The sequence below is a fragment of the Pipistrellus hanaki genome, assembly GCF_964339955.1.
Source record: "Pipistrellus hanaki genome assembly, chromosome: 3".
In the NCBI taxonomy this organism is placed as follows: Eukaryota; Metazoa; Chordata; class Mammalia; order Chiroptera; family Vespertilionidae; genus Pipistrellus; species Pipistrellus hanaki.
Window position 1 is genome coordinate 78,987,586 of NC_140505.1, and position 26,695 is coordinate 79,014,280.

The 26,695-nt window shown below is 42.1% G+C and overlaps 1 protein-coding gene across 6 annotated transcripts in view; it reads right to left on the bottom strand.

The window, feature by feature from the left end:
* The window catches only part of RCBTB1 (RCC1 and BTB domain containing protein 1), a 108,294-nt gene that overhangs the window by 51,125 nt on the left and 30,474 nt on the right, over window positions 1–26,695 (bottom strand). For 4 of the 6 annotated variants that reach the window (XM_084879400.1, XM_084879401.1, XM_084879399.1 and 1 more), the window contains exons 2-8: window positions 22,005–22,174; window positions 21,229–21,379; window positions 15,410–15,576; window positions 12,605–12,763; window positions 7,485–7,592; window positions 6,698–6,840; window positions 4,633–4,823 (exon numbers count right to left, since the gene is read on the bottom strand). In XM_084879400.1, coding sequence (XP_084735526.1) covers window positions 4,633–4,823; window positions 6,698–6,840; window positions 7,485–7,592; window positions 12,605–12,763; window positions 15,410–15,576; window positions 21,229–21,379; window positions 22,005–22,130 — 1,045 coding nt within the window. In that variant the 5' untranslated portion in view covers window positions 22,131–22,174. The remainder of the gene's footprint in view (window positions 1–4,632; window positions 4,824–6,697; window positions 6,841–7,484; window positions 7,593–12,604; window positions 12,764–15,409; window positions 15,577–21,228; window positions 21,380–22,004; window positions 22,175–26,695) is intronic. The other 2 variants (XM_084879398.1, XM_084879397.1) reach the window with 1 other exon arrangement.

Below are 26,695 nucleotides of genomic sequence, written 5' to 3' on the forward strand. Positions count from 1 at the left end.
CCAGCTGGCATGGCTCAGTGGTTGAGAGTCGATCTATGAACCAGGAGATCATGGTTCGATTCTCAGTCAGGGCATAGGCTTGGGTTGCAGGCTTGATCCCCAATGTGGGGCCTGTAAGAGGCAGTTGATCAATAATTCTCTCACCACTAATGTTTCCCTCTCTCGCTTCTTCTCCCTTCCTTTCTGAAATCAATAGAAATATGTTTTTTTAAAAAGGAAAGAAAATAAAAAGGAATACCCTTCAACATTTCAGACCCCATCTTTTGTCTGGCATCAGGGGTACTCATGTGGTGGTTAACTCCTTTAGCTTTTTCTTGTCTGTGAAGCTCTTTATATGACCTTCAATTCTAAATGATAGCTTTGCTGGGTAAAGTACTCTTGGTTGTAGGTCCTTGCTTTTCATCACTTTGAGTATTTCTTGCCACTCCCTTCTGGCCTACAAAGCTTCTGTTGAGAAATCAGCCGACAGTCATATGGGCCCTCCCTCGTATATAACTAACTTCTTTTCTCTTGCTGCTTCTAAGATTCTCTGTTTTTAATCTTTGGCATTTAATTATGATATTTATTGGTGTGGGCCTCTCTGTGCTTCCTAGACTTGTAAGTTTGTTTCTTTCACCAGTAGGGGAAATTTTCTGTCATTAATTCTTCAAATAGGTTTCCGATAACTTGCTATCTCTGTTCTTCTGGCACCCCTAATGCTTGAAGTTGTCCCAGAGGCTCCTTACACTATCTTCATATTTTTGGATTCTTTTTTTCTTTTAGCTCTTCTGATTGGGTGTTTTTTGCTTCCTTATATTCCAAATCATTTATTTGATTTCTGGCATCTTCCCCTCTGTTAAATCCATGTAAGTTATTCTTTATTACAGTTAAGTGTATGCTTTATTTCTGACTGGTCCTTTTTCATGTCTCTGAAGTTCTTACTATGCTCCTTAAAGCTCTCATTAAGACCCTTGAGCATCCTTATAACTATTGTTTTAAACTGTGGATCTAGCAGTTTGCTTGCTTCCATTTCATTTAGTTCTTTTTCTGGAGATTTCTTCTGTTCTCTCATTTGTGACATGTTTATTTGTCTCCGCATTTTGGCTGCTTCCCTGTGTTTGTTTCTGTGTATCAGATAGAGTTGCTATGTCTCCTGGAATTGGCAGAGTGTCCTTGTGTAGTAGGTGTCATGTAGGCCCTAGTGGTTCAGCTTCCCCAGTCACCTGAGTTAGACACTCCAAGTGCACCCTGTATGGGTGTGTATACAGTCTTACTGTAGTTGAGCCTTGACTGCTTTGACTGCACAGGGAGGAAATGACCTCTAGGCCAATTGGCTGTGAGGAACAGTTGCAACTACAATGGAAGAGCTGCTGTGCAGGAAATACCCCATGGAGCAGAACTTGTTTCAGTGGAGCTTTGGGACTCACTGAGTCTGCCTCTTGAATGTGTCACTTGTGGATGTGTAGGCTTGTAATCTGGTATGATCTGAAGCTGTCCACTAGGTGCACTGGCTCTGGTGCCTCCCAGGAGGAACAAAGTCAGCCACTGCCTTGGGCCACCCAGCAGGAGCTATAGAGCAATCTGCAGATGGCTGTGCTTGTGTTGGGCTTGGAAGTGCCCAGTAGAGGCCAACCTGTGAAGCAAGGTAGGCTGCTGCTAGTGCCAGAATTGGGCCTCTTATTGATAGGTTTGGGGCACACTGACCCAGCTGCTGCTTGTTTGAGAGGTTTTTGGAAAGTCTAAAGCCTGAGCCAGGACAGTCCATTCATAGGAAAAGTCATTGCTAACAGCTTGGGTGGGGCTGCAAATGGGATGGGGTCTCAAGGAATCACCAGGGTGGAGTGAAGTGTAAGCCAGGTTGGTGGAGCCTCAGATAGGGCACCTGCAAATCAGCCCTATGTCTGGGGATGTCTTGATATGGAAACAATGAATCCCATGAGTACCCCTGATGCCAGACAATCCAGTTCTTCCCCTTATATCCTTGGATTCCCCAAGCCACTGCCTCCACGCTGGTGCTGAGAGAGAGTTAGTCCAAGTAAGTCCATGCACCAGCCCTTTAAGAGACTGCTGGGATTCCAGCAGTCTCGTCACTCAGTCACAAATAAATAAATAAATAAATAAATAAATAAATCCCCCACTGGTCTTTACAGCCCAAAGTCAGGGGGACTTCTCTTCCTGGCCCTGAAACCCTGGGATGAGGCGTCTGGTGTGAAGTTGGAACTCGTTGCTCCTCATGGGAGGCCTCCACAATTGAGATATCCCTCCTGATTAAAAAAATGACACACATGGGTGTCAGACTAGCCCATTCCACAACTCCACCCCTCCTATCAGTTCCAATGTGCTATGTTCTTTAATTCTCCAGCTGTAGCACTTCCATTTACCCAGATTTCAGGCAGTTCTGAATAATGGTTGTTCTGTGATTTAGTTGTAATACTGATGTGGTTGTGAGAGGCAGCAAGTACTGGAATTTATCTTGTAAATTGGTTCCACCAATTATCACTGATTTTTTATCCACTTATCTACTGATGAACACTTGGACTGTTTCCAGATCTTAGTTAATGTAAATAATACTGCCATGAACACAGATTTTGAACATATATGTTTCATGATTGGTGTTTGAGAATTCTTACGATATATTCCTGGAAGTGGGATTACTAGGTCAAATGGGAGTTAATTTTAATTTTTTGAGAACCTCCATACTGTTTTCCATAGTGGCTGCACCAGTCTGCATTCCCACCAGGAGTGCAACAGGGTTCTCTTTTCTCCACATCCTTGCCAGTCCTTATTTGTTGATTTATAAATGACAACAATTCTGGCAAATGTAAGGTGATATCTCATGGTCATTGTAATTTTCATCTCTCTAATGATTAGTAACACTGGTTATTTTTTCATATGTCGACTGGCCATCTGTAAGTCCTCTTTGGAGAATTGTCTATTTAGGTCCTTTGCCCACTTCTTAATTGGGTTGTTTGTATTCCTGGTGTTCAGTTGTATAAGTTCTTTATAAATTTTGAATATTAATCGCTTATCAGATATATCTTGGCGAATATGCTTTTCCATTCAGTATATTATCTTTTCATTTTGTTGATAGTTTCCTTTGCTGTGCAAAAACTTTTTATTTTGATGTCCCATTTGTTTATTTTTATTTTGTCTCCCTTGCCTGAAGCTATACTGTATATCAGAAAAAAATATCGCTTCAAGAAATGTTCAAGATTTTACTGCTTGCTTTCTTCTGATTTTTTATGGTGAACTTAATTTTTCTAATCACAATATTCACTGTAAAACTTGCTTTATTACAAAGTATATGAAGATGTTCAATTTATTTCGCGTTAAGTTGAGCAGCAGCTTAACTCTTCTTAAACATACTAGTGCCTGGCACAATTTTGGGGCTCAGCCCATCTGGTATCCAGGTGACCTAAAAACATGTCTGACACAGCTCAACATGACATGTGTTAAAGATTAGTCTTCAATAGCAATTGCTGAGCAACTCAAACCCCTTGGTGGTCAAGAGCTATGCTAATGTTCAAACACGAGACATCATAACCTATTTATTTTCTCTCCTTATTAACAATAGAATAACTGAGAAGAAATACATTGGCAAAAAGGTAGAAATGAACATGAATTAAAATTAAAATATTTTAAAGCTACTCATCTTTATGACACCTTAATACTTTCGACCAATAATGAACTCTTGAAGGAAACAGTATTCAAAATATGAACAGATTACGTAACCAAAAAAACACTCTGAATTCAACTACCCTTTCAAATACCACAGTTTTGATGCACTTCTAAAATAAAAGTATTTGAGACTGGTTGAAAGAAAAATGGAGAAAGAAAGATTAAAACACCATCTTAAAAAAACCACAAGTTGTACAGTTTTTTTAAAAGTTCATTTTTGTATCATATTAAATTGAATTATATAATAAATCAAGTACTAGTATAACAACAAAAGCACTTAGGAACAGGTTACTCAAACAAATATTTGTACATGAATGTTTAAACAGCATTATTCACAATATTTAAAAGATGGAAACGATCCAAATATACATCAATAAATGAATAAATGAAATGTGGTATATACATCCAATGGAATATTATTCAGCTATAAAAAGGAATGAAGTACTGATAGGGCTACAACATGATGAGCCTCAAAAGCAGTAAGTAAAAGAAGCCAGACTTAAAATGTTGCATGTTGTATTATGCTATTATAAAATATCCAAAATAGAAAAATGCATAAAACAAAAACCAAATTGGCCAGTGGCTGGGAGGAGAAGGGAAAATAGAGAGCGGCTGCCTCCTAGGTTCAGGATTTTCTTTTAGGGTGATAAAACTGTTTCAGAACTTGATAGTGATGGTGGTTGCACAACACTGTGAATGTGCAAAATGACTCTGAATTAAAATGGCTAATTTAATGTATATGAATTTCACCTCAATTAAAATGAAAGTACTTATGGGGAGAAAGTAATCCATAAAACGTTCCGTAACATATTAATAAATTTTATTATGCAAATCTAATTTGGGGAAAGATATTAAATTTAATTGGAAAATAAAATATTCTAGATCCTAAAAAATCCACAACCAGGAAATATGCAAGCAAACTGTTCAGCTGACAGGACTATTTTTCCCGGTGGAAATAGCCCTGAACTTTCTTACCCACAGACAGGAGGCGCCAGGAGACGGCGGGAGAGGCAAAGCAGGCGAACACGTCGTCGGTGCAGGAGAGGTGGGTGAGGTGCGGCAGCACCACGGACTGGCCCCGGCACTGGCCCCACATGTACACGTGCCCGCCCTGGGTCTTGGCGGCAGACGTGTGGGCGGAGTGGCAGGCTGCGATTTCCACTACCCTGAAAAAATTTCAAGAAAAATGGATGTGTCACTTTTTCACACAAAGTAAATGAAAAGTTCATGCTTAGAACACCTCAAAAAACAGCTCAAGATCGAGAAACATTAGCTATCGTGTCCTGTAGACAAAACCAAAAGATCAGAGCAGAGTATAGCATTTCTCCTCTCCTGAGTGCCCCTAACCTCTCATCCTAACCTCTAAGATAAATAATGCATAACTATTGGGAAAAAAAACTTGGAAAAAGGGACTAGAAGCTTGTTAGTGCCACCGAAGGAGGAATGCAGGAGGCCAAAGTGGTAAGGGGTTATAAATTTACTAGAGACCCAGTGCACAAATTCATGCACGGATGGGGTCCCTCAGCCTGGCCAGCAATTGAGGTCTATCAGGGGGCTGGCAGGTGGGGGGAGGGGTTGCGGGAGGTTGGCCAGCGGGGGGGGGGGGGGGGGGGGGGGGGGGGGAGCCATAGGAGGTTGACTGACTGGGGCGGGGGGGGGGGGGGCGGGGGGGGGACGACAAGTTGGCCAGCCAGAGTGGGGAAGGGGCCACACAGGAGGGTTCGGAGCTGCGTGAAGTTGGCTGTGGGAGTGCACTGACCACCAGGGGCAGCTCCTGGATTGAGCATCTGTCCCCGGTGGACAATGTGCGTCATAGCAACTAGTGGACTGGTTGTTCCAGTGTTTTGGTCTCAAGGGTCACTTAGGCTTTTATATGTATAGATTTATATATGGATATCAGATAACCTAATCTATATATATAAACAGGGAATATGCTAATTAGCCGGACATCACAACCGCCCAGGAGGAACAGCGTGCGCAGATGGGAGGGAGGGTACTGCGTGCTGCCCCCAGCGCCTGTGGCCACGGGGAGACTGGGACTGGGCGCGGGCCAGAGAGGAGATACAACACACAGGAGCACCTGCCCCTACCCAGCGGACACAATGGCGGCCGGTGCTACTCGGGTCAGGTGCGAGTCTCAGCCCCCTCGGGTGCCTCCTCGCACGGCGGGAGCAGGGCACCTCCTTACATGCTGGGCCTCTAGTAGATTTATAATCCCTTACCAATGACCATTGTGAAGTGACCTAAAGATCAGTTTCCATGGGAGAGAGTATCGATTCAATTATTTGATCAGACCTAACAAAACCAAAGTAAATGAGTAAAGTGGACCTGACAAAATGTGCTGACAGTTGTGGGGGCTTAAACTGTAGCAAGAAATAAAAAATACTGTCTTCTATATACCATTTCCTTTCAAATACAACTTTTTCTCTCATCCCTACCAGAGCTGACAGCACTCACTAGGCTGATAAGCACTGATCGAGGGGTCATGAACTCTGAACACACCACGCCAAACGGACATCAAGCCAAAGTGACCACATTTCTCAGCGAGGCCCTTAGGCAGGGCCCAGGATCAGAAAGGGACATTCTGAAACTTAGCAAGGGAAACCTCACAATTTGGCTGAGTCAGTATTAAGCATCTATTCCAGTAACACACATTACATCAAATCAATATTTAGACAGATAATAATGACCTTTCAAGGGCAGATTTTATTTATTTAGATTTGTTTTAGTTGGCTCAACAAAAAGTCTGTACTTCAACCTCAAAATGGGTAACAGACCCTATTTTACTTCCCTACTAAATGGGCAACAAGAAGTCTGTAGGAATTATACTAGGATGTATTAATGGCTGTCAAATCAGGAGGTTATTTTAGAAAGCTCATAAGAATCATATCAACTTTATGCTCATTCCAGTTGGTACTAAAACTCTTTGTTCAAAATGAGAATGTTAATACACAAGAGTTACAAAGCCAAACACCGCAGTCCCAGCACACACAGTCCCAAGTCCGCACACACAACCCAAGACACACTACAGCCAAGTTACCTTTCCTTCTCCACCATGATGTGTGTTGGGTTTAGCAGGTTATTTTTATTGCCAGTTCCAAGCTGCCCATACGTGTTAGCTCCCCAGGCATAGAGCAAGCCCTCATCTGTTAGTGCTAGCGTATGTGCATAGCCGCAGACAATCTGCAAGTAAATTTAAATGATTACCATAGACAGAAAAACAGGAAGAACAGAGAAAACATCTACTTAAAGATTACAGCCAGCCGAAACCGGTTTGGCTCAGTGGATAGAGCGTCAGCCTGCGGACTGAAAGGTCCCAGGTTCAATTCGGGTCAAGGGCATGTACCTTGTTTGTGGGCACATCCCCAGTAGGGGGTGTGCAAGAGGCAGCTGACCGATGATTCTCTCTCACTGATGTTTCTAACTCTCTATCCCTCTCTCTTCCTCTCTGTAAAAAAAAAAAAAAAAAAAAAAAAAAAAAAAAAAATCAATAAAATATATTAAAAAAAAAAAAATTACAGCCAGCTTCTACAGAATGCCAGTTGTGGAGCAACATTTTCTGAAACATTGAAACAGCATCAGGAAAGCCTACACCCGAGACTACTGAATCTTTCAATCCTTTTTTGTACTTGTCAATACTAATGTGCTACCACCATGGTGTTCCTTTTCATCACCAGAATTTAGGGAGGATATAATAGTAAATGTGAAAGATTCAGGCACAGAGTATTATCCTAAAATATTTATTGAAGAGTAAGTTTCCAATATTCCTCCAAGTCAGAGCAGGGAAGCTAGATGGAGACCAGCACCTAAGAGTCCACCACACATACCTGGTTCACGCACACGCTGTGCAAAGCTGCCACTCGCAAAGGGGTCAGCTGATTGACATTGTTTCCCAAGCCCAGCTGACCATTGCCATTGTAACCCCAGCCATACACCTTGGGGAGAGAAAGGGAGAGAATGGGCTTTTAAATGTGATAGTTAGAGGGAACAGATAAATCAGTTACACTTTTTTCATTTCCAACATCTTTACTGTACTCTGTGTGATCCTACACTGATCTCCAAATAGATGGGTATTTTTTTTTGGGGGGGTGAAGGGGGGGGATGAACAGAATTTTGCATCAGTTCCTACTCCATAACTTACTAGTTAGATAATCTTAGGCAAGTCTTTAATTTTTGTTTTACACATGAGGAAACTAAGTTTCACTAACAATTATTAAGCACCTACCTGTCAGGACCTTGTGAAAGGTACTAGGAACGCATCTTTAATCACAGTTTAACAGAGGGGATAAACTATGCAAATTTCTGTAGCCAAGTGGCAATTGCTATAATAGAGATATAATCTAGGCACTGTAGGAGCAGAGAGGAGAAAGGATTTGGCTACAGAAAGTGAAAAAAGACTTTTGAGAAAGTGGAGATTTGGGAAGGGCTGAATGATGGAGGAGGGGGAAGGCAATCCAGGTAGAGGACACAGAATGTGCTGGAGGCCTGGCTGAACACATATGGGATAGAAGGAGAAAGGACTAGAAGGAAAGGTAAGCCCAAGGGGATAAAGTATTAAAACATACCAGGGAAAGTAGAATGCTTCTATGGATCTTTCACTGAAATATTTTGAAAACAGAAATATGCTTAAATTTTCATTTTGGAAAGATCATGCTCGCTGCAACATGAAGGGGAACTGGAGTGTGTATGAGAGGCAGGAAGATCAATCCTATATAATAAAAGGGTAATATGCAAATTGTCCCCTCTACCAGGAGTTCAACCAGAGTTCAACCAGGGGTGGCCCTGCCAAATGCCTGCAACTCCTCCCCCTGGCCATTCCCGCCCCCAATCAACCCCCAACCCCAGAGCAGGGCAGGGCCTGCCGGCTGGCCAACCTCCCTCTTTTTGGCAAACAGGTGAGCTCTGATGGCATTCCAAACCAATATAGTGGCAGTGGGATCAAGAGAGCGGGAATGGATAGGAACTAAGTTAAAGAGAGAGATGTGACAGAACATGGTGATTTAGAACAATGGTTCTCAACTTTTCTAATGCCTCGACCCTTTAATACAGTTCCTCATGTTGTAGTGAACCCCAACCATAAAATTATTTTCGTTGCTACTTCATAACTGTAATTTTGCTACTGTTATGAATCATAATGTAAATATCTGTGTTTTCCGATGGTCTTAGGCGATCCTGCTAGCGGTTCTCAACCTGTGGGTCACGATATTTACATAATGATTCATAACAGTAGCAAAATTATAGTTATGAAGTAGCAACGAAATTAACTTTATGGTTGGGGGTCACGATAACATGAGGAACTGTATTAAAGGGTTGCGGCGTTAGAAAGGTTGAGAACCACTGCCTTAGAGATCTGGAGTGAAAGGGGAGTCAGCTGAAAGTAGCAGGGTTGGACATAGGTGTGAAAGAACTGTTAGAAGTTTAGAATAGCCAGTGTGGGACACAGGAAGTACTATTGACCAGGAACAATAAAGGGTCTAGCTCAAATTAGAAACCACCCAGGATGTGTGGTGGCACCACGCTCCATGGCAATGCAGGGCAAATAAGAATTGGCTGGGGCTTTTTTTTTCCCCCCAGTCTTCACCCAAGGACATGCTTATTGATATTAGAGAGAGGAAAAGGGAAAAACATCAATGTGAGAGATAATCATTGACTGATTGCCTCCTTGTAGGCACCCTGACCAGGGATCAAACCCGTAACCTAGGCATATGCCCTGATCGGGAATCGAACCTGCACACTTTCAGTGAATGGGAAGATACACTAATCAACTGAGCCACACCAGCCAGGGCAGGTAGGGCTTTTCAGGGCGAAGTGACTGAGGGGAAAAGGAGACGTGGACTTTTGGGTACTAGCAACATATGGTTAAAAAGCACTTTCAATATGAGAAGTGCAACAGGTTTGAACTTCCTGGAGATAAATGTGACAATAGACATTAAAAATTTTAATGACTTACCCAGAAATCTTATTTCTGAGAACTTATTCTATAGGAATCCTTGCCTAAGTGTACAAAGATACACACACACAAAGATTTACACAGAAAGTCAGTGCAACACTGTTTATAGCAACAAAATATTAGAAACAACTGAAATGCTGATCACAGAGCTCTGGTCACCATACAAGGAACACTAAGCAGTCATCTGTCCAATAAAAGCCCAGTGACCATCACAGCGGAACGACCGATGACCGGTCACTATGATGCACCTGCCGCAGGGGCGCCACCGTGGCTGCTGCCGAGCCCCAGGGCCCCAGGGCCAGGTGCGTGGCCATGAAGGTGGCCAGCATGAGACGAAGGCTCTGTAGGATGAATTCAATAAGCTGGGCACCGAGACGATCATCATTGAGGCTGGCAGGTGAGGGCGCCCCTCTCCTCACGACCCTCCCCACATGGCGCCAGTATCAGGCAGTGGGCTTTGGCTTGATCCACGAGTGAGAGAGAAGCGGGGGGGGGGGCATGGGGAGGATGTTGGGCACTGCCTGGCCACCTGCGGGTTCAGCTCCTTAGCTCTCCAAGTCCCAGCTCTAGTGACAGCATCCTGGCACACCGGGCCAGAGGGCACTGCTTGGAAGGCCAGGAAGGTGGTGGAAAGAAACCCTGTGGATCTGCCGCCCGACCAGCAGCCCAGGACCGGCACTTCCAGAAATGGACCGGCTCAGAGCACACCGAGCTTGAGGGTGAGGCAGCCGCCTGTGAGGGGCCTCGCCACCAGCCAGCTCCCGGTGGATCCCACCTCAAAGGAAACTCTGTCTTTGGTTCCTTAGTTCAGTCTATGCCGGCTAAAGAGGAGTGGCTGGGCACATTTTAGGGGAGAATTAAGACTTTAAAACAGCCCTAACCGGTTGGCTCAGTGGATAGAGCATTGGCCTGCAGACTCAAGGGTCCCAGGTTCGATTCCGATTAAGGGCATGTACCTTGGTTGCAGGCACATACCCAGTACGGAGTGTGCAGGAGGCAGCTGATCGATGTTTCTAACTCTTTGTCCCTCTCCCTTCCTCTCTGTGAAAAATCAATACAATACATTAAAAAAAAAAAAAAAAAGACTCTAAAACAGTGTTCTGTTCTGGGAAGATTGCTACCTGGCTGTCTTAGGCCTAAATTCCAGGTGATTGTGGGACCTGGCTCACATCTTCCAACTGGCCTGTATTTGTCATAAGAGCCCAAAGAGAAGAAGGGGAACACATTTTTTATATGCGATGGATTTGACCAACAGACAAAGGCGAGTGCCAGCTGTGTCTATTGTACGCACAGAGACACCAGCTCTGAGCCCCCTGGCTAAAGAGAGCTCAGGGCCCCTGTGTCGAGCCTTCTGGTAGTTTGTTTCCTTACTGGGAAGCCTGGGGCCCACACTCAGCTCCCGCTCAGTGGGCCTCCTCCAGCCCCCTCCCCCTCAGCTCCAGCTCAGTGGACCTCCTCCAGCACCCCCAACCCTGATCAGGGGTGGGGCCAGCCAGGCCCGATCAGCCCCCATTGGGGCGGGCTGGCCAGACCCCACCCATGCATGAATTTGTGCACTGGGCCTCCAGTTAGTGTATAAAGAGCAGCTACAAATGGTCGAAAATAGATTCAGGTAAAACACATGTTGTTAAACAGGGAAGTTACAGAATAGCAGAGCAAAGTAGTAGGTATAATAATTCCATTCTTTAAAAAGGTAATTATATTTACCTATATATAATTATTTATAGAAGAAAGTCCAAAAGGATATACATCAAGCTAGTAACAAGATTAAAGATATTCACATTTTAATTTATATGTTTCATTTAATTTGTTTTCCTTTGTTAAAATAATCTCATAATAATCATCTTAAATTTAAATTTATTTTTAAAAAGGAAGTGAAGAATACTGGAATGGAAGATGTCATATGACTACCCCAAGGAATTCCTAAGTCGACCAAGTAATCAGGGTTGATTCCAAAAATAAATTAACACACTCTGTCTCCCAAGGCATGATTCCACATGTGTGTGCCAAAGACGTATTTTTGGATAATTTTTGTGTACTAAGACATGCAGAGGTAGTGACAGGTCCATTTAAGTAGAAGTTGCAACCAGAATAATTTTCTAAAAATAACCGTTCATTCAAAGATGACCATGAGAAAGGGTAACTAAAAGATGGGTTTTTAAAGTAGCTAACAATAATCATGACAAAATAAATTCTGCTTTTGCAAGTTGCTTCTTCCTGTGAATGAACATTCCAGATATAGGCAGGTAGTTCTACGGAGACATCACGCCCATTGGAGTCATCCACTGCCTATAAACGTATCAGCTAACTTCAAAAAGTGCACAGTTGATTTTTCATTGGAAGAATGAGGTTTGTAAAATTTTAATTGGTTGATTAAATCGCTAAAAAATATCTATAAACATTAAGCTACTTGGATCTTCCACAAAAATAAAATGTAGACACATTAGAATCTTTACTTACAGATAAATTTAAAAATTCACACTGAGGCCCTGGCCAATGTGGTTCAGTTGGTTGGAGCATAGTCCCGTACACCAAAAGGTGGTGGGTTCGATTCCTGGTCAGGGCATATACTCAGGTTGTGGGTTTGATCCCTCATTGGGGTGAGTGTGGAAGATAACCAATCAATATTTCTCTCTCACATTGATGTTTCTCCCTCTCTCTCTCTCTCTCTCTCTCTCTCTCTCTCTCTCTCTCTCTCTCTCCCCCCCCCCTCGCTCTCTTTCCCCCTCACTCCTTCCTTCCCTCTCTTTCTTTCTTCCTCCTGCCCTCCCTCTTCCTCCCTTCTCCCTTTCTCTCTCTAAAATCAATTAAAACCAAAATTCACACTGAGAAGCAAACATTCTCTGGTTACTCCTCAATCAGTAATCAGTTAACTATCAATGGGATATCAAAACAAAGCACTATTGCTTCTACAATCTAATACATGCACCTTATGAAAAACAGGTATTTCACTAAAAGAAGGGGGAGGGGGGGAAGGGGAATGCAAAGATAGCTCACCTCACCAGTGTCAAGAACAGCCATGGATGAGGTCTGACCACAGGCAATGCCCACCACCCTCTTAATATGTAAACAATGTGTAACTTTTCGAGGAGTAGGTTGATTTGCTGTAGATCCTGATCCCACCTGGCCACAGTTGTTGTAGCCCCAAGCAAATACCTACACAAAAGAAGGGAAGGAAAGATAATGGTAAGGGTAAAAATCCTACAAATATAAATAAATCCACTTAACAGAGTACTTACAATGTGCTAAATGACTCTGTGTGCTTTACTGCATTAACCTATTCAATCATTATAGTAACCTGTACTATGATCCTGGGGTAGACACTATTACCATCCCCATTTTACACATGGAAATGGAAATGCAGAGAGGTTAAGTGATTTGCTCAAGGTTCCAGAGTTAGCAAGTAGAAGTGGAAATTGAACTCAACACAGTCCAACTGTGGTCTTCACCACTAAGCTGCATTGCCTCTACAATTATGGCAGCCATATACGTTTTTTAATCTGGCATCAATTAAAAATGAAGTATATGCTATATAAGAATCGTGACATGAAAAAAATCTGTTTAACTCTTTGGCCATAACATTTTTTTCCCCATGGAAACTTTCAAACCACACTATGCTTTTTCCCTGTCCAATACTGGACATTCATAACCTTTTCCAATGAATCAGGACCATCATTATTATAATTATCAATCATAGTTCCACATCATAACATAGTAATGACTGGAAGTACTATGGAGACATTTATCCCTACAGAAATGATACCAAGCTGTTAGTCTGTTCTTGGTAATAGTTCCTCTGCATTCTGCTTATTACTTTTGGCCTGTGATCTGCCATAACCTGAAACCAGCTTTCTAAGAAAGAGAGACATAAACAGATCTTTAAGCTAGTTAAAATCTAGTAACTAATATGAGAAAACAAAACAAAACAAACCACATCACTTCAGGTTAATTAACAAAACATTCTATCAAACAGGAATGTGATCAAAGAGGAGAATTAGGGAAAGGGGAATTCTGGCAGTAGAGACAATAAACTTCTACACTAGGGCAACATGTCCTGAAAATAGATTTACAGGAATATCTAATATAATCATGCAAATATTTAGCACAATTATCCAAAGTACCATATGCTTCAGGTAAAAATTACCAGGAATCTAAACTGTACAAAGTAGTAAGTTCCAATTTCAACATTCTTCCGGCACTTCTCAAATATCCTAGTTCCCTTGCAATGCAGCTTTTATTTTAAAAACTAGAGGCCTGGTGCCTGGATTCGTGCACCAGTGGGGTCCCTCAGCCTGGCCTGTGCCCTTTCACTAATCAGGACCCCTCAGGGGCTGCAGCAGTGTGCGAAGCAGCAGGCGGCTGGGAGGAGACTGGGAGCCATGCCACTCCCACTCATCCCTGCCCTGCTGCACATGCCTCTGTGCTGCCATGCAGGCAGGAGAAGCTTGCACCGCAGCACCTGCACTCACCAGCCATGAGCCCAGCATCTGGCACCCCTCAGTCAGCTGAGCAGTGCTCCCGCTGTGGGAGCACACTGACCAACAGGGGGCAGCTCCTGTATTGAGCATCTGCCCCCTGGTGGTCAGCGTGCATCATAGTGACCAGTCACACAGTTGTTCAGTTGCTTAGGCTTTTATATATATGGATGGGAACTGTAGTTCTACTAACCAAGAAGCAGACTAGGAAACAGAGGATTCCAAGGCTTACTGCCTATATGCTAGCCTGGTTCCAGCCCATCCCAGCTATGAAAACTTAATCTCCCTGAGCTTCTTTGGTTTCTTCATGCATAACCCATCCTACATAGTAAACTGTAACACCATTGAAGAACTTTAAACAGGGAACAAAATGACCTGATTTCTGTTTTAGAAATCATGGGAGGTGGAGAAATAATACTGGATAGATAAACCAATGAGAAAGCTGTGGAATAAGAGATCATGGTAGCAAGGCTTGACCTAAGGTTATGGATATGGAGAGGAACAAAATGATATCAGATTAGAAAGTAGAAAAACAGGATGTGTAACCTTTAAGATAAGCATGGAATTTGTGGGGTAAACAAATAGTACAGTTCCTACTGGAATGTTGGTAAAGTTAACACTGTCATACACCTCTAATTTGTAGTCTTGGTAAACAGCATGAGACTCAACTGCTTTAAGATTGAAATCTACCATCATCAATAAGTGTTCCTGATCACACAATACAGAATGTGTTAGAAAAAGAGTATGTTCCTACAATGTGTGTAGCTACACACACAGGGCTACTATGTTCACACTATATGAAGTACAATATGGCCATATTTGGCACTTTCACATATTTTTGGCACTTTCACAATAGTTAAAAGGTAGGAACAACCCAAATATCCATAGACAGATAAATAAACAAAATGTGGCATATAAATAGAATATTATTTCTCATTAAGAAGGAAGGAAATTCTGACACATGCTACCACATGGATAAATCTTAAAAACATTTTGCTATGTCAAATAAGGTAGTTGCAAAAGGATAAATACTGTAGATGCCATTCACAGGATGCACCTAGAGTAGTCAAATTCATAGATACAGAAAATGATTCCCAGGGGCTCAGGAAAGAGGAAATGGAGAGTTAATGATTAATAGGTACAAAATTTCAGTTTTGCGAGATAAAAAGAGTTCTGTGGATGAACGGTGGTGATGGTTACACAACAATGTTAAGTGTAGTTAATGGCAATGAACTCTACACTTAACATGGTTAAGATATCAAATTTTATATTATGTGTATTATTTTACCACAATTTAAAAAATAAAGAATAAAAGCAAGGTACTTACCTCTCCATCAGCTGCCAAGGCCATTGAATGATGGGAGCCACAAGCTACTTCAACCACTTGTTTGATCAAGAGATTGGTACAGACTTGGATGGGAGCAATGCCTTGGTTGGTTGTCCCATTCCCAAGCTGGCTGTATCCATTGTGGCCCCAGGCGTAAACAACTCCATCTATGTAAGATGGCCACACACACAATCAGCCCAAGAAGAAATGGCCTCCCTGTACTTTCCCCCAGATTTTGCACAACTCATTCTCCAACCTCAATTTTTTCACATTGCCCTTTCTCCCTCCAAACTAACCACTGATAAGGGGTGGGGGAAAGAGAAAACAGGACAGACATACACAAAACTGTTAAAGAAAGGACTAAAATAGAAAGAAGATCAGCTTTGTGGTCAGGAGTCAGCTTATATGTAAACATTTGACCTTCTAACACACTGAATCATCTCAATAGTTTCTGTGTCAGGTACCAAGCAAAAAAGAAAACACAGAGGAAAAAAAGTTCAATACTAATCTTTACCATTATTTTACCAAATACCAAGTTTCATGGAATTGTTGGGTGTATGTGTGTGTGTCACTCACAAAGTATAGAGGAAAAAGGTGTACTATTTACAAGAATTAAGAGGTATACTTTTTGTATAAACTGTATATAAAAATCACAGGCTTCTCTCAAGCAAACTAGTGGCGTAAAATCTGAATTTTTTTTATGATTTTATCTTTTTGGGATCTGATAGAGGTCACGTTTCTGTTATGTGTCCCTCTCTGCAAGTATCACTGTTCCATGCATTTCCTCCCACAGCATGATGAGTATCAAGAGCAGACATCCCGGAGTTACACACTTTCCTCATATCTTCCCATGGTAATAAAGCATCCTGACTTTTTAAGGACAATCTATGTCTGGCAACAACAAAATCCAAGAGAAACAGCAGAAATCCAAGTATCATTGTCAGGCTGCTGACTCACTGACAACAGTCCCCAAGCAATCAGGGACCGGCACTCATACTTAAGTAGGTTTCTGATTATCCACTCTGGAGGCACTATAACTCAACAAAGTCAGGTTCTCTTCCAGTACAAGTCAGATCTAGAGAACATCTGCCGGATGTCTCACAAATTTTTCCTTTGTTTAAAAATGCAACATAATGGTAATAAAATGCTTCAAGTTGCTTCCTAAAGTGAAACAAATTGATTTTAAAGTTTAATGGAAAGAACAAACAAGAAAAACCCATTTTAAAAAGAACGTACAAGATAGCTACCTCCATTTGTTATTAAGCTATAAGAAGTGTCTAAAATTAAAATACTAGGACATGAACAAACAGACCAACCAATAAAATGGAATTCAAAGTCTAGAAATAAACCAATTGTATATGGAAATAAAAGCTATGTCAGTGGGGGAAATAGACTTTTTACAAGTTGGACTGATAAATGGTAATTGGGCAGTCATACTGAAAACTTAAACTCATTCCTCACATCATGTACTATAACCTCCCAATAAATCATTTTTAAATGTACAAAAATAAAACCATATAAGAACTAGAAGGAAAAAATTAGTAAATTCCTCCATAACCAGAGAATAGGGAAAACTTTCCTGTAATACAAAATCCAGACACAATAAAAAGAGTGATAAATCTACAGTGTTTCCCCAAAAATAAGACATCCTCCGAAAATAAGACCTACTTACAGGTTTCCTTCTGAGTGAAATATAAGGCATCCCCCTGAAAATAAGGCCCCCCCTAGGCTAAACATGAGAGATTTGGTCCACTGATTCTGAAAGAAATGGAGTCACAAGAAATTCATCAGGAAATTCAGGAATTGGATTGTTATGATGATGTTCCAGAAGATGATGACATGATTGTCATTGAATAAATGAGTAAATTCTTGATACTGTAGGAATCACAGTTTGTCTGGTTTGTGTTGACAACTACTGTACTATCGTACCATATACAGGTAATAAATTTCCTTTATTTTCATTTAACAATAAATGTGTACCGTATTCTTCTTCATGGAAAAATAAGACATCCCCTAAAAATAAGACCTAGCGCATCTTTGGGAGCAAAAATTATTATATGACACTGTCTTATTTTCGGGGAAACAGGGTAGTTATATTTTTGAAAAAACTTTCCAAGGAAATAAATACTGTGAGCAAAGAAAAATGTTAATATTGGGAAAAATATTTGCAATTTCTATTAGTAAGTGATAATCTCTAATATAAAAAGAGCTTCAAAAAATACAAAAGAAAATAACCAAGAACCCTATGGAAAAATGATGAGTATCAAGAGCAGATATCACAGAGTTACACACTTTTCTCATGTGATTCCCATGGTAATAAAAATGTCCTGACTTTTTAAGGACAATCTGACTGGCAACAACAATATCCAAGGACAATGTATGAGTTAAGAAGTGTACTTTTTGTATACATATATATACTATACTACAGTGTGTGTGTGTATACTTCATACTTCATTGAAGTTTCACAATGAAAGAAATGTAAATGGACCTTAACTGTAGGAAAAGATGCTCAACCCCACTCACAAGGTAAAAAATACAAATAACAGAAGACCAGACTCCACTAACCACGACTGGCCTACCCACTACCATGGCTGAATGCCCACTGCGCCAGTAACAGAGCCACGCAGAGCTCCTGAGACAGCACCATCCGCAGGAGACCAACTAGCTATCTGGTAGCAAGATTCCTCCAGATGGACCCATTCCATCCTGCAAGGAGCAGCCATTCACATTGTCAGGAATCAACATCTAACCCAGATATGGGATTCCTGCACATAGGACCCCAGCCAGCATCACTATTTGAGGGCTTACAGAGTAATGCACTGATACAGGATCCCACAAAACATCTGATCAGACCAAGGGACTCACTTCGTAGCAGAAGAGGTGCAGCAGGGCTCACTAGTCCTATCATGCACTGCAGCATCCAAGAGCTGTCTGCGGAGACAGCACTGACAAGCTGGCTTGGCACCCAGGTGCCACAGGGCAGTCCTTTGGTGTTCACCTGCCCCAGAGTGACAGTAAGCAGAAACGTGCAGCCGCAATGGCCAGAATACAGCATGGTCAGGGGCTAGTACTCCTTAGAGATGAGAGTCTGGGTCTCACAATCAGGTGAGCCACCCAAGCCAGGTGTAGCCAAGTGTAAAGAAAACCCAGAAGAGGTTCTAGAGGGAAAAGGCGATGAGAATCAGTTGTGGCTCAGAGACTAGCTGCAGTGCAGAGGCTATAGTGTATCTCAGGAAAGATCTTTTTCCTCTCTTCCCCAGGAAAAGAGGCCCACCGGAACCCTGAAGGACTGGCAGCACATGGCAGAGACCCGGAGAATGCTGTGCTGCGGGCAGTCTGCAGCAGGGGACAGAGGGCTCCAGACATAATCTATATGCTCAGATGAACTGTGAAGCCACACTGCTCTGGAGAAGAGTCTCGGCATATGTTAATAAGTATAAAAGAACCCCAGAAAAACAGCTGTATAAGAAAGGAGGTGGGCTCAGGTATAAATAATGCTTACAGAGTTCTAAGTAAACACTGAACACCGATTTCCCAAAATGGTGATATCACTATATTGAAACAATAAGCGGAGGGAGAAGAGGGAGGGGAAAGAGAGTTAAATTCTACCTGCCATTATAAACGTCAAAGGATAATGTCTAAAATGACAAATTTGGAAATAGCAGCATAATTTAAAAATATGAGTTAAATATCAAAAGAAACATCTGAGAGTTAAAAGTGGTTCCTTCTGAAAAGCAGTTTCTAAGAGTGAAGAGGGATAGGACATAGGTACCTGATTTTTACGAAAAGCCAGACTATTTGATGATTTCAAGTGTTAAATTGTTTTATTGTTTTTGTTACATTCTTTTAAAACTATATGATTGTCAACATACAGTACACACATATATAGATACATAATACACAGCATGTTTACTGTATATTGAGTAAAATGAATTATAATGATCAAAACAGAATTAAAAACAATGAAAAACAGGCCCATGAGAAAATCAGATATTTATATTTATATGTTTATCTTTTATTTTTTATAGCATTTTTAAATATATATATTTTATTGATTTTGTACAGAGAGGAAGGGAGAGAGATAGAGAGTTAGAAACATCAATGAGAGTCATCGACCAGCTGCCTCTTGCACATCCCCTACTGGGGATGTGCCCGCAACCAAGGTACGTGCCCTTGACCGGAATCGAACCCGGGACCTTTCAGTCCCCAAGCCGGCGCTCTATCCATTGAGCCAAACCGGTTTCGGCTTTATTTTTATTTCAGAGAGGAAGGAAGAGGGAGAGAGATAGAAACATCAATGATGACAGAGAATCATTGATCGGCTGCCTCCTGCATGCCCCACACTGGGATTGAGCCCACAACCCAGGAATATGGCCTGACTGGGAATTAAACCCATGACCTCCTTCTCCTAGGCCAATGTTCAACCACGGAGCCATGCCAGCCAGGCCTGTTTACTGTTTATTTACATCTACATCTCAACTGTAGCATTAAAGATAGCTAAAACTGTATGATCTGGATACTGAAAATAATTCAAAAGAAGAGTTATAATTTCCTATGGGCACCACTTTGATAAAAACCAAAAATTTGAATGTACATGTCTTAGTATATTTTCTCTAAATAATTGCCTCAGGAATTTACAGTTAAAAATCAACCACTAGTTAAAACTGATATGCATTAGGAAAAAATTAAATCATTAGATCACAATGGATGACAGGCTGAGCCAGTCAGCAAAATTGTAGCTGCTTGAAAGAGCCAGTGTAATGCTAGAAAGACAGGATTACATAACACAGAAATGAGACAATCCCCTCATTATGCTCAACACATGATACTCTTACTACACCATCATGTTCAGATCTGGATCTCACAGCTTGAGAAAGACACAGACAAGCTGGAGTGGACTCAGATATAAGTTAAAAGCAATTAAAAACCTCAATACCAAGAAGACTTTTGGCAACATCCAAGGAAGCTCCTAGTCTGGAGACAAAAAGGCAGGGAGCAAACCGTCTCCCAAATGCCACGCAACAGGATCACCCAACAAAAACCTGAGGTCCTCTGATAGAGAGGGAGAGAGGGGGAGAGGGGGATAGAGGGGGATAGAGGGAGGAGAGAGAGGGGGGAGGAAGACAGGGGGAGAGGGAGAAGGAGAGGGGGAGAGAGGGAGAGGGAGAGAGAGGGAGAGGGAGAGAGAGGGAGAGAACTCATGCTAGTGTACCTAAAATATAAAAGGAAGAACTTAAATGATAAATAACAGATTTTCAGAGTTCTGTTTGCCCACAGTAGAGATAAATGACCAAAGACTAATGAATAGTCTCCTTCTTTAGTGATCTTGGAGAGGCAGAGAGAAAGGGAGAGTACTCTATCTCACATTTTCCCATAAGGCATCCATAGCATTACCAGAGAATAAATTAATATTTATTGAATTCAAGGTTCAGGAATTACACAAAGAAAGGAAAACCAAGTTTATCTTTATTTACAAAAATATACCAAGTAAAACCTTAAAGTTGCCTTATTGCCACAAATCCACTGAAAAATTAGGCTACAAGGACCACTTCGTTGCTATAACTAATCTTCCACAACTGCATATAAGTAGCCTAAAACCTCAGAAGTGTGCTTAATTTGCAAGTCATACCTCAGAAGTTTGCTTAATTTGCAAGTCATCCGGTGGCTGTTGCAGTTAGCCTGAAGTGTTTAATTTTTACCGCTCAGAAAGTAATAAACAAACCATGAGAAATTATTTGATCCAGCCCTACCTAGTTTTAGCTTAAAATTAATTGCTCCATTTTCCACAAACTGAAAAGCTAGACTTATTCCCTCTTTACCTTCAGTGCTGAGAAGAACATGTGGTCCACTGCCATAACTAAGGCTTTTAATCTTCTTTCCACATAAGGCTTCTAGCTTTTTGGGCGTAAGTGTACTCTGGTTATCTCCAGTTCCTAGACAGTTACTATAGTTCAGTCCAAATACGAAGACCTGGAAAACAAATGGTTCTGTTTGAGATGTTTGGCCTGAAGTTACACAAAGGCTCCCTTCTTCACCCTGAAAGTGAGACACTCAAGTTTAGGTTGACAGCTCGGTGGGTGGGAAGATACTGAAAAAGTTGTTAAGAAAAAGTCAACTTCTACTGATGTTTAGGATATTGGCCACACTATGAAACTCAAAGAGTAGTAGGGGTGGAGTGGTATTAAATCAAGAAACTGAAAAAAAGGCAAATCACATCCAAGATAGCCTTCTTGAATTTCAGCTTCTCTTATCGCCGACCTTTCTCCATCTTTAAACTGCATGCTTTAAAGCTCAATCCCAACCAAAACCGGTGTGGTTCAGTGGATAGAGCGTCAGCCTGCAGACTGAAGGGTCCCAGGTTCGATTCTGGTCAAGAGCATGTACCTTGGTTGCGGGCACATCCCCAGTAAAAGGGTGTGCAGGAGGCAGCTGATCGATGATTCTCTCTCATCAATGTTTCTGGCTCTCTATCCCTCTCTCTTACTCTCTGTAAAAAATCAATAAAATGTATTTTTTTTTTAAATAAATAAAATAAAGCCGAATCCCAAAATAAGCCCTAAAATTAAATTCTGGATATTAAGAGATGCTTTCTTACCTCATCATCTTCAGTAACGTACAGTGCTTCATTGGCTGAGGTGCCAAAGACACAGGCCTTCCGAATAGATGCAATTTCCTGAGATGAGAGCAGAGTGAAGATTGGCCACTTTCCTACATCCACCATGACTCTGGCTTCAAGCAATTCCTATAAATATGCTGGCATCTCTGCTGTAACAAACAAAAAGGATTTCAAAAAACAAGTTAAACAACCACTACACTAATTTTTAAAAGACACTGTTAACGGAAGAAAACAAAAGCTAGTTCCAGAGTAAACTGCTCCCCGACCTTTGGTTAAACAGATTGCTCGCTTACCACAGCAACATGTGTAACCCTGCCTCTACCTTCAGACCTGGGCCTTTTCCTATAAGGGGAGGGAAACTTGCTAGAACCAGTTGACTTATACAAGTCAGTGCTAATCTGTTATAATACATACTACTACATGCTCATATAATAGAGGGAAGACATATAAACTGGATGAAACCAGGGTTTCTTATCAGGTATATTTTCTCCAGGAGAATGAGGGTCATAGTGATGTGTGTGTGTGTGTGTGTGTGTGTGTGTGTGAGAGAGAGAGAGAGAGAGAGAGAGAGAGAGAGAGAATGAGAATCATTATCTCTACCTCCCCACTCTGCCACTATCTGCCAGAATGCACTAAAAGACCCCACTCCTGAGGACAATCGGGGGGGGGGGGGAGGAAGGGCAGAGGGGGGGTGGGAACCGGGTGGAAGGGAACTGTGGGGGGGGGGGAGAAAAAATTGTAACAATCTGAGCAATAAAGATTAAAAAAAAAAAAAAGACCCCACCCCTTGTAGAATATCACTGCCACACTGAGCCACTATTAATAGTGGGAACGGGACACCCCTCATAGGGTTTAGAGTGGCAAAAATGTTAAGAAGCACTAGCTTAAAATTTAGTGGATAAACCATAAAATAAAGCAGTATGTTCTGGTCCTAATTTATATGACCACATTTCCTACATTATATACAGACTGTATTTCATTTCGCATTGAGAAACATTATTTGAACACAGATAAGGCAATTTGCCCTAATTTGGGTGCTAGATGACTATAACCTTTATACAAGTAGCAATTAGCTTAAAAATACCCAATCCCAATAAAGTAGATAGATGTATAAATTCCCCTAAAACTAAAGTTGGTCTGTTTAAGGAATTTTACACGAAGAATCCTGGTCATGGCTCCAATTCTTTTAAGATTAAAAAGTAATTCTATAAATTGCAGGGGGCTGCATGAGCACAAAACCTATCATACCAAGTGAATTTCCATTTTGGCTCTCACCTCTGGACACCGAAATAGAAGCAAACAGTTGATAAATACACCCACAGTTTCCTACTCACTCTGTTCTGAGACCTCTAAATATAGCCAAGAGAGGCAGGCCCAAGACAAAGGTCTTTTTCTGGCTCCAGCACCTATGAAGCGAGCCTCAGAGCTTGAGCATGCTCAGCCAAGGCCCGTTTCCACCATCCAGAGGGATTTTTTTCCATCAGCACCAATTTGGATGACAAGGATCGGGTCCCAGTGATGCCCCAAGAATCACATCACAAAGTCAATAAACTTTAAACACCATTATTACCTGCCACTGCACAGCCAGATTCCTGGAATGACATCTGAATGTTCTGAAAATTGTGCACCCAAGAGTGTGTGTGTGTGTGTGTGTGTGTGTGTGTGTTGGTGGGAAGAGCTAAAGGGTTTGGGAAAGGGTAAAAACTAATATAAACATGTTAACAATGTTTTGTTTCAAACTGTACAAAACAGTATAGGAAAGTAAATCTCCCTATCCTCCCTTTCTAGACCCTCTCCTCAAAGGCAACCACTGTTAGTAGCTGTTTTAATTCACTCCAGAGATAGTGTATACTTACATGAGCATCATATGTAAGTATGTGTGGAAGCTTTCCCACCCTACTTAACAGCACATCTTGCAGATCATTCTGTAGAGTTACTACACTTTTCAATGGTACTATAGAGCATAACAATTTACCCATTTCCACTGAGACATTTAAGTCACTTGCACTCTTTGCTAACATGAACAATACTGCAATTATTGTTTGCACATAGTATTGAATATACATGTCTTTTTGTACATAAATTCCTAACAGTCTCCTAAAAATGTACTTACCAGTTCCAAATTCAATCGTCAGTTTGCCTTTAATAGCTATTTCAAATGGTCCTCTACTGAAGTAGTACCAATATCTATTTATATAAAGAGGTAATATGCAAATTAGGCCACAATGCTGTAACAGTTACGACCAGTCAGGAGGAGGCTGCACGCGCAGGTGAGGCCCAGAGCGGAGGAGACACAGAGGGGGGGGAAGAGGGGGGGGGGAATGGGGGGGTGTCTGCCCAAGCTGCTGAGCCACGGTGGCAGTGTGGGCAGCCCCGGAGTGCAGCCAGGCAGGGGGAAGGGGAGCCTGGGGCAGCGTCAGGCCTGGGCCTGCCATGGCCGGCACTGCGCAGTCAGGCCCGGGTCCCGGCTGTCGCAGCGGCACAGGCCTGGATCCACGGCGGCCTGAGTAGGCAGAACACAGACCATTGAGGGGCTTAAATACCATGGCAGGGAGCTTAGCTTTTATTCCACAGAAGGAGGAAAAGTGAAGAATGTCAAGCATGGGAGCATCCTGGTCTTGCTTTTAGGTTAAGACGTGAACCATTCCGGTGGCCGTGGGAAGGATCGGTTTAGACAGCTGCAGTGTTTGGGGCCCAAGAAAAAGAGAGACTGATGTTGGGAACGAGGACTAGACAGAGGCAGTGGATCAGAGACATACTTATGAGGAAACCTGACGGAACTATTTGGCTGATTACACAGGGATGAAAGCAAACAAAGCAAATGGAATTAGTTCAGGTTTTCCAGTTTGGGCAACTTCGTTGAATAGGTGATTCCAATAACTGGGAGAAGGTATCAAGGAAAAGGAACAGTGGAAGGGAGCTTGCTTAGTTCAGCAACAGCCAAGCAATTAGGACAGAAGACAGACTTAGTGCTCTTTCTTTGCTGCAGTATTTGTTTTTCTGCCTTCAGTCACCACCATATAAAGCTAATGTGCCATCTTTTCTCCTAATCTAGGATATTATCTATCTACTACACATTCCTATCACCTAAATTAACTTTCCTGCATGATCCCTTAAAAACTCTTATCAAAATCATTCAATGGCCTGTGAGTATGGGTACTTTCAAGATGTGGAAACATTATGAGCCTATATAGATTGATAAAGAGATATTGGGTGCTCAATTTTTAACAATAAAAATCAGATACTGATGTGGCTATGCCAGAGGTATAATTTTAATGAGATAATGTCTCTTTACTGAAGTGTCACACTTCAAAAGAGATCCTCTCAAATAATACAGTGCATAACCTGGGTTGCCTGTTAAAATGTAGGACCACCCCTTGAAAGACACTCCTAGAGCTCATTTTGGTGGATAAATCTCCCTCCAAGTAAAGCAATCCTATATAATAAAAGTGCAATATGCAAGTCGACCGAATGGTGGAACAACTGGTCAGTGGGGGGTGGGGCTGGTGAGCAGGTTTCGCCCGGCCAGCCAGGGCACAAGCCAGCAGGCAGAGGGAGGGGACAGTGATGGGTGGGGGAGGGCGGCAACCAGTGGTGGCGGGGTGATGGGTGCTGACACCATCCCCTGATCGCCTACCTGGTTGCCTCCCACAGAGGCAGGCCACAGGCGGCAGCAGCAGTGGGGCGATTTGGGGCAGGGCCTCCAGCACCATCCCCAGAGAGGCCTGCTGGGGTTTCCTTCTGCAGAGGGAGGCCACCAGTGGCCATGGAGCAACTGGGGGTGGGGCCAGCCACTAGCTGCCCATGCCATCCCGATCAGCCCACCGGTCACCTCCCACATAGGAAGGCCAGTCTGTGGCTCAGGCCCGCTCCCCACTCCCCTAAGCCATCAGTAGGACATTCCCCGAGGGCTCCCAGACTGTGAGAGGGGGCAGGCTAAGCTGAGGGACCCTCTGCCCAGTGCACAGATTTCATGCACTGGGCCTCTAGTATAAGATAACCATCAATGTGTGACAGCAACTGTTTACCTACACCCTACTACACAGTGTGTTATCATGATGTCTCAGTTTTATTTAAACTTGAATTCCTCTTATGATGAGTGAAGTAGGGCATCATTTTTAGAAATAATCACAATTATACCAACAATAACAAATGACATTTCCTGAGCACTCTGCTCCAAGCACTATTCTAAATAGTTCACATTTATTAATTCATTTAATCTTTACTTTAGAGACAAGGACACCAAGGCAAAGAGATACTAAGAATTTGCTCAAAGTACTAAGTGTCATAGTGAGACCCTGAGCCATGCAATCCAGAGTGAGCATGTGTATTCTTCACCTCTCAGACTCATATGCTTATGGGCCCACATGAAGTCCCTATTTTTTCTACTAAACTGTTGTTCTTTTCTTTGTTCTCCATTTATAAGTGTTCATTGTATAAGAAGATTGTCTTAAATGCTTTTAGAACAAAAAGATGCCTGCCTCCATGGACTTTGTGCCTCACACAAAACATACAAGGCCTCACAAGAAGCAAAGCAGTGTAGACATCTATAAGGTAGAAAAATTCCAAGAAAATCCAAAAGCATGTTTTCCTAGAATATAAACCATATCAAAGTTTAAAGATGGCTCAGTAGTTGAATGGCAGCCTATGAATCAGGAGCTCACTGCTGG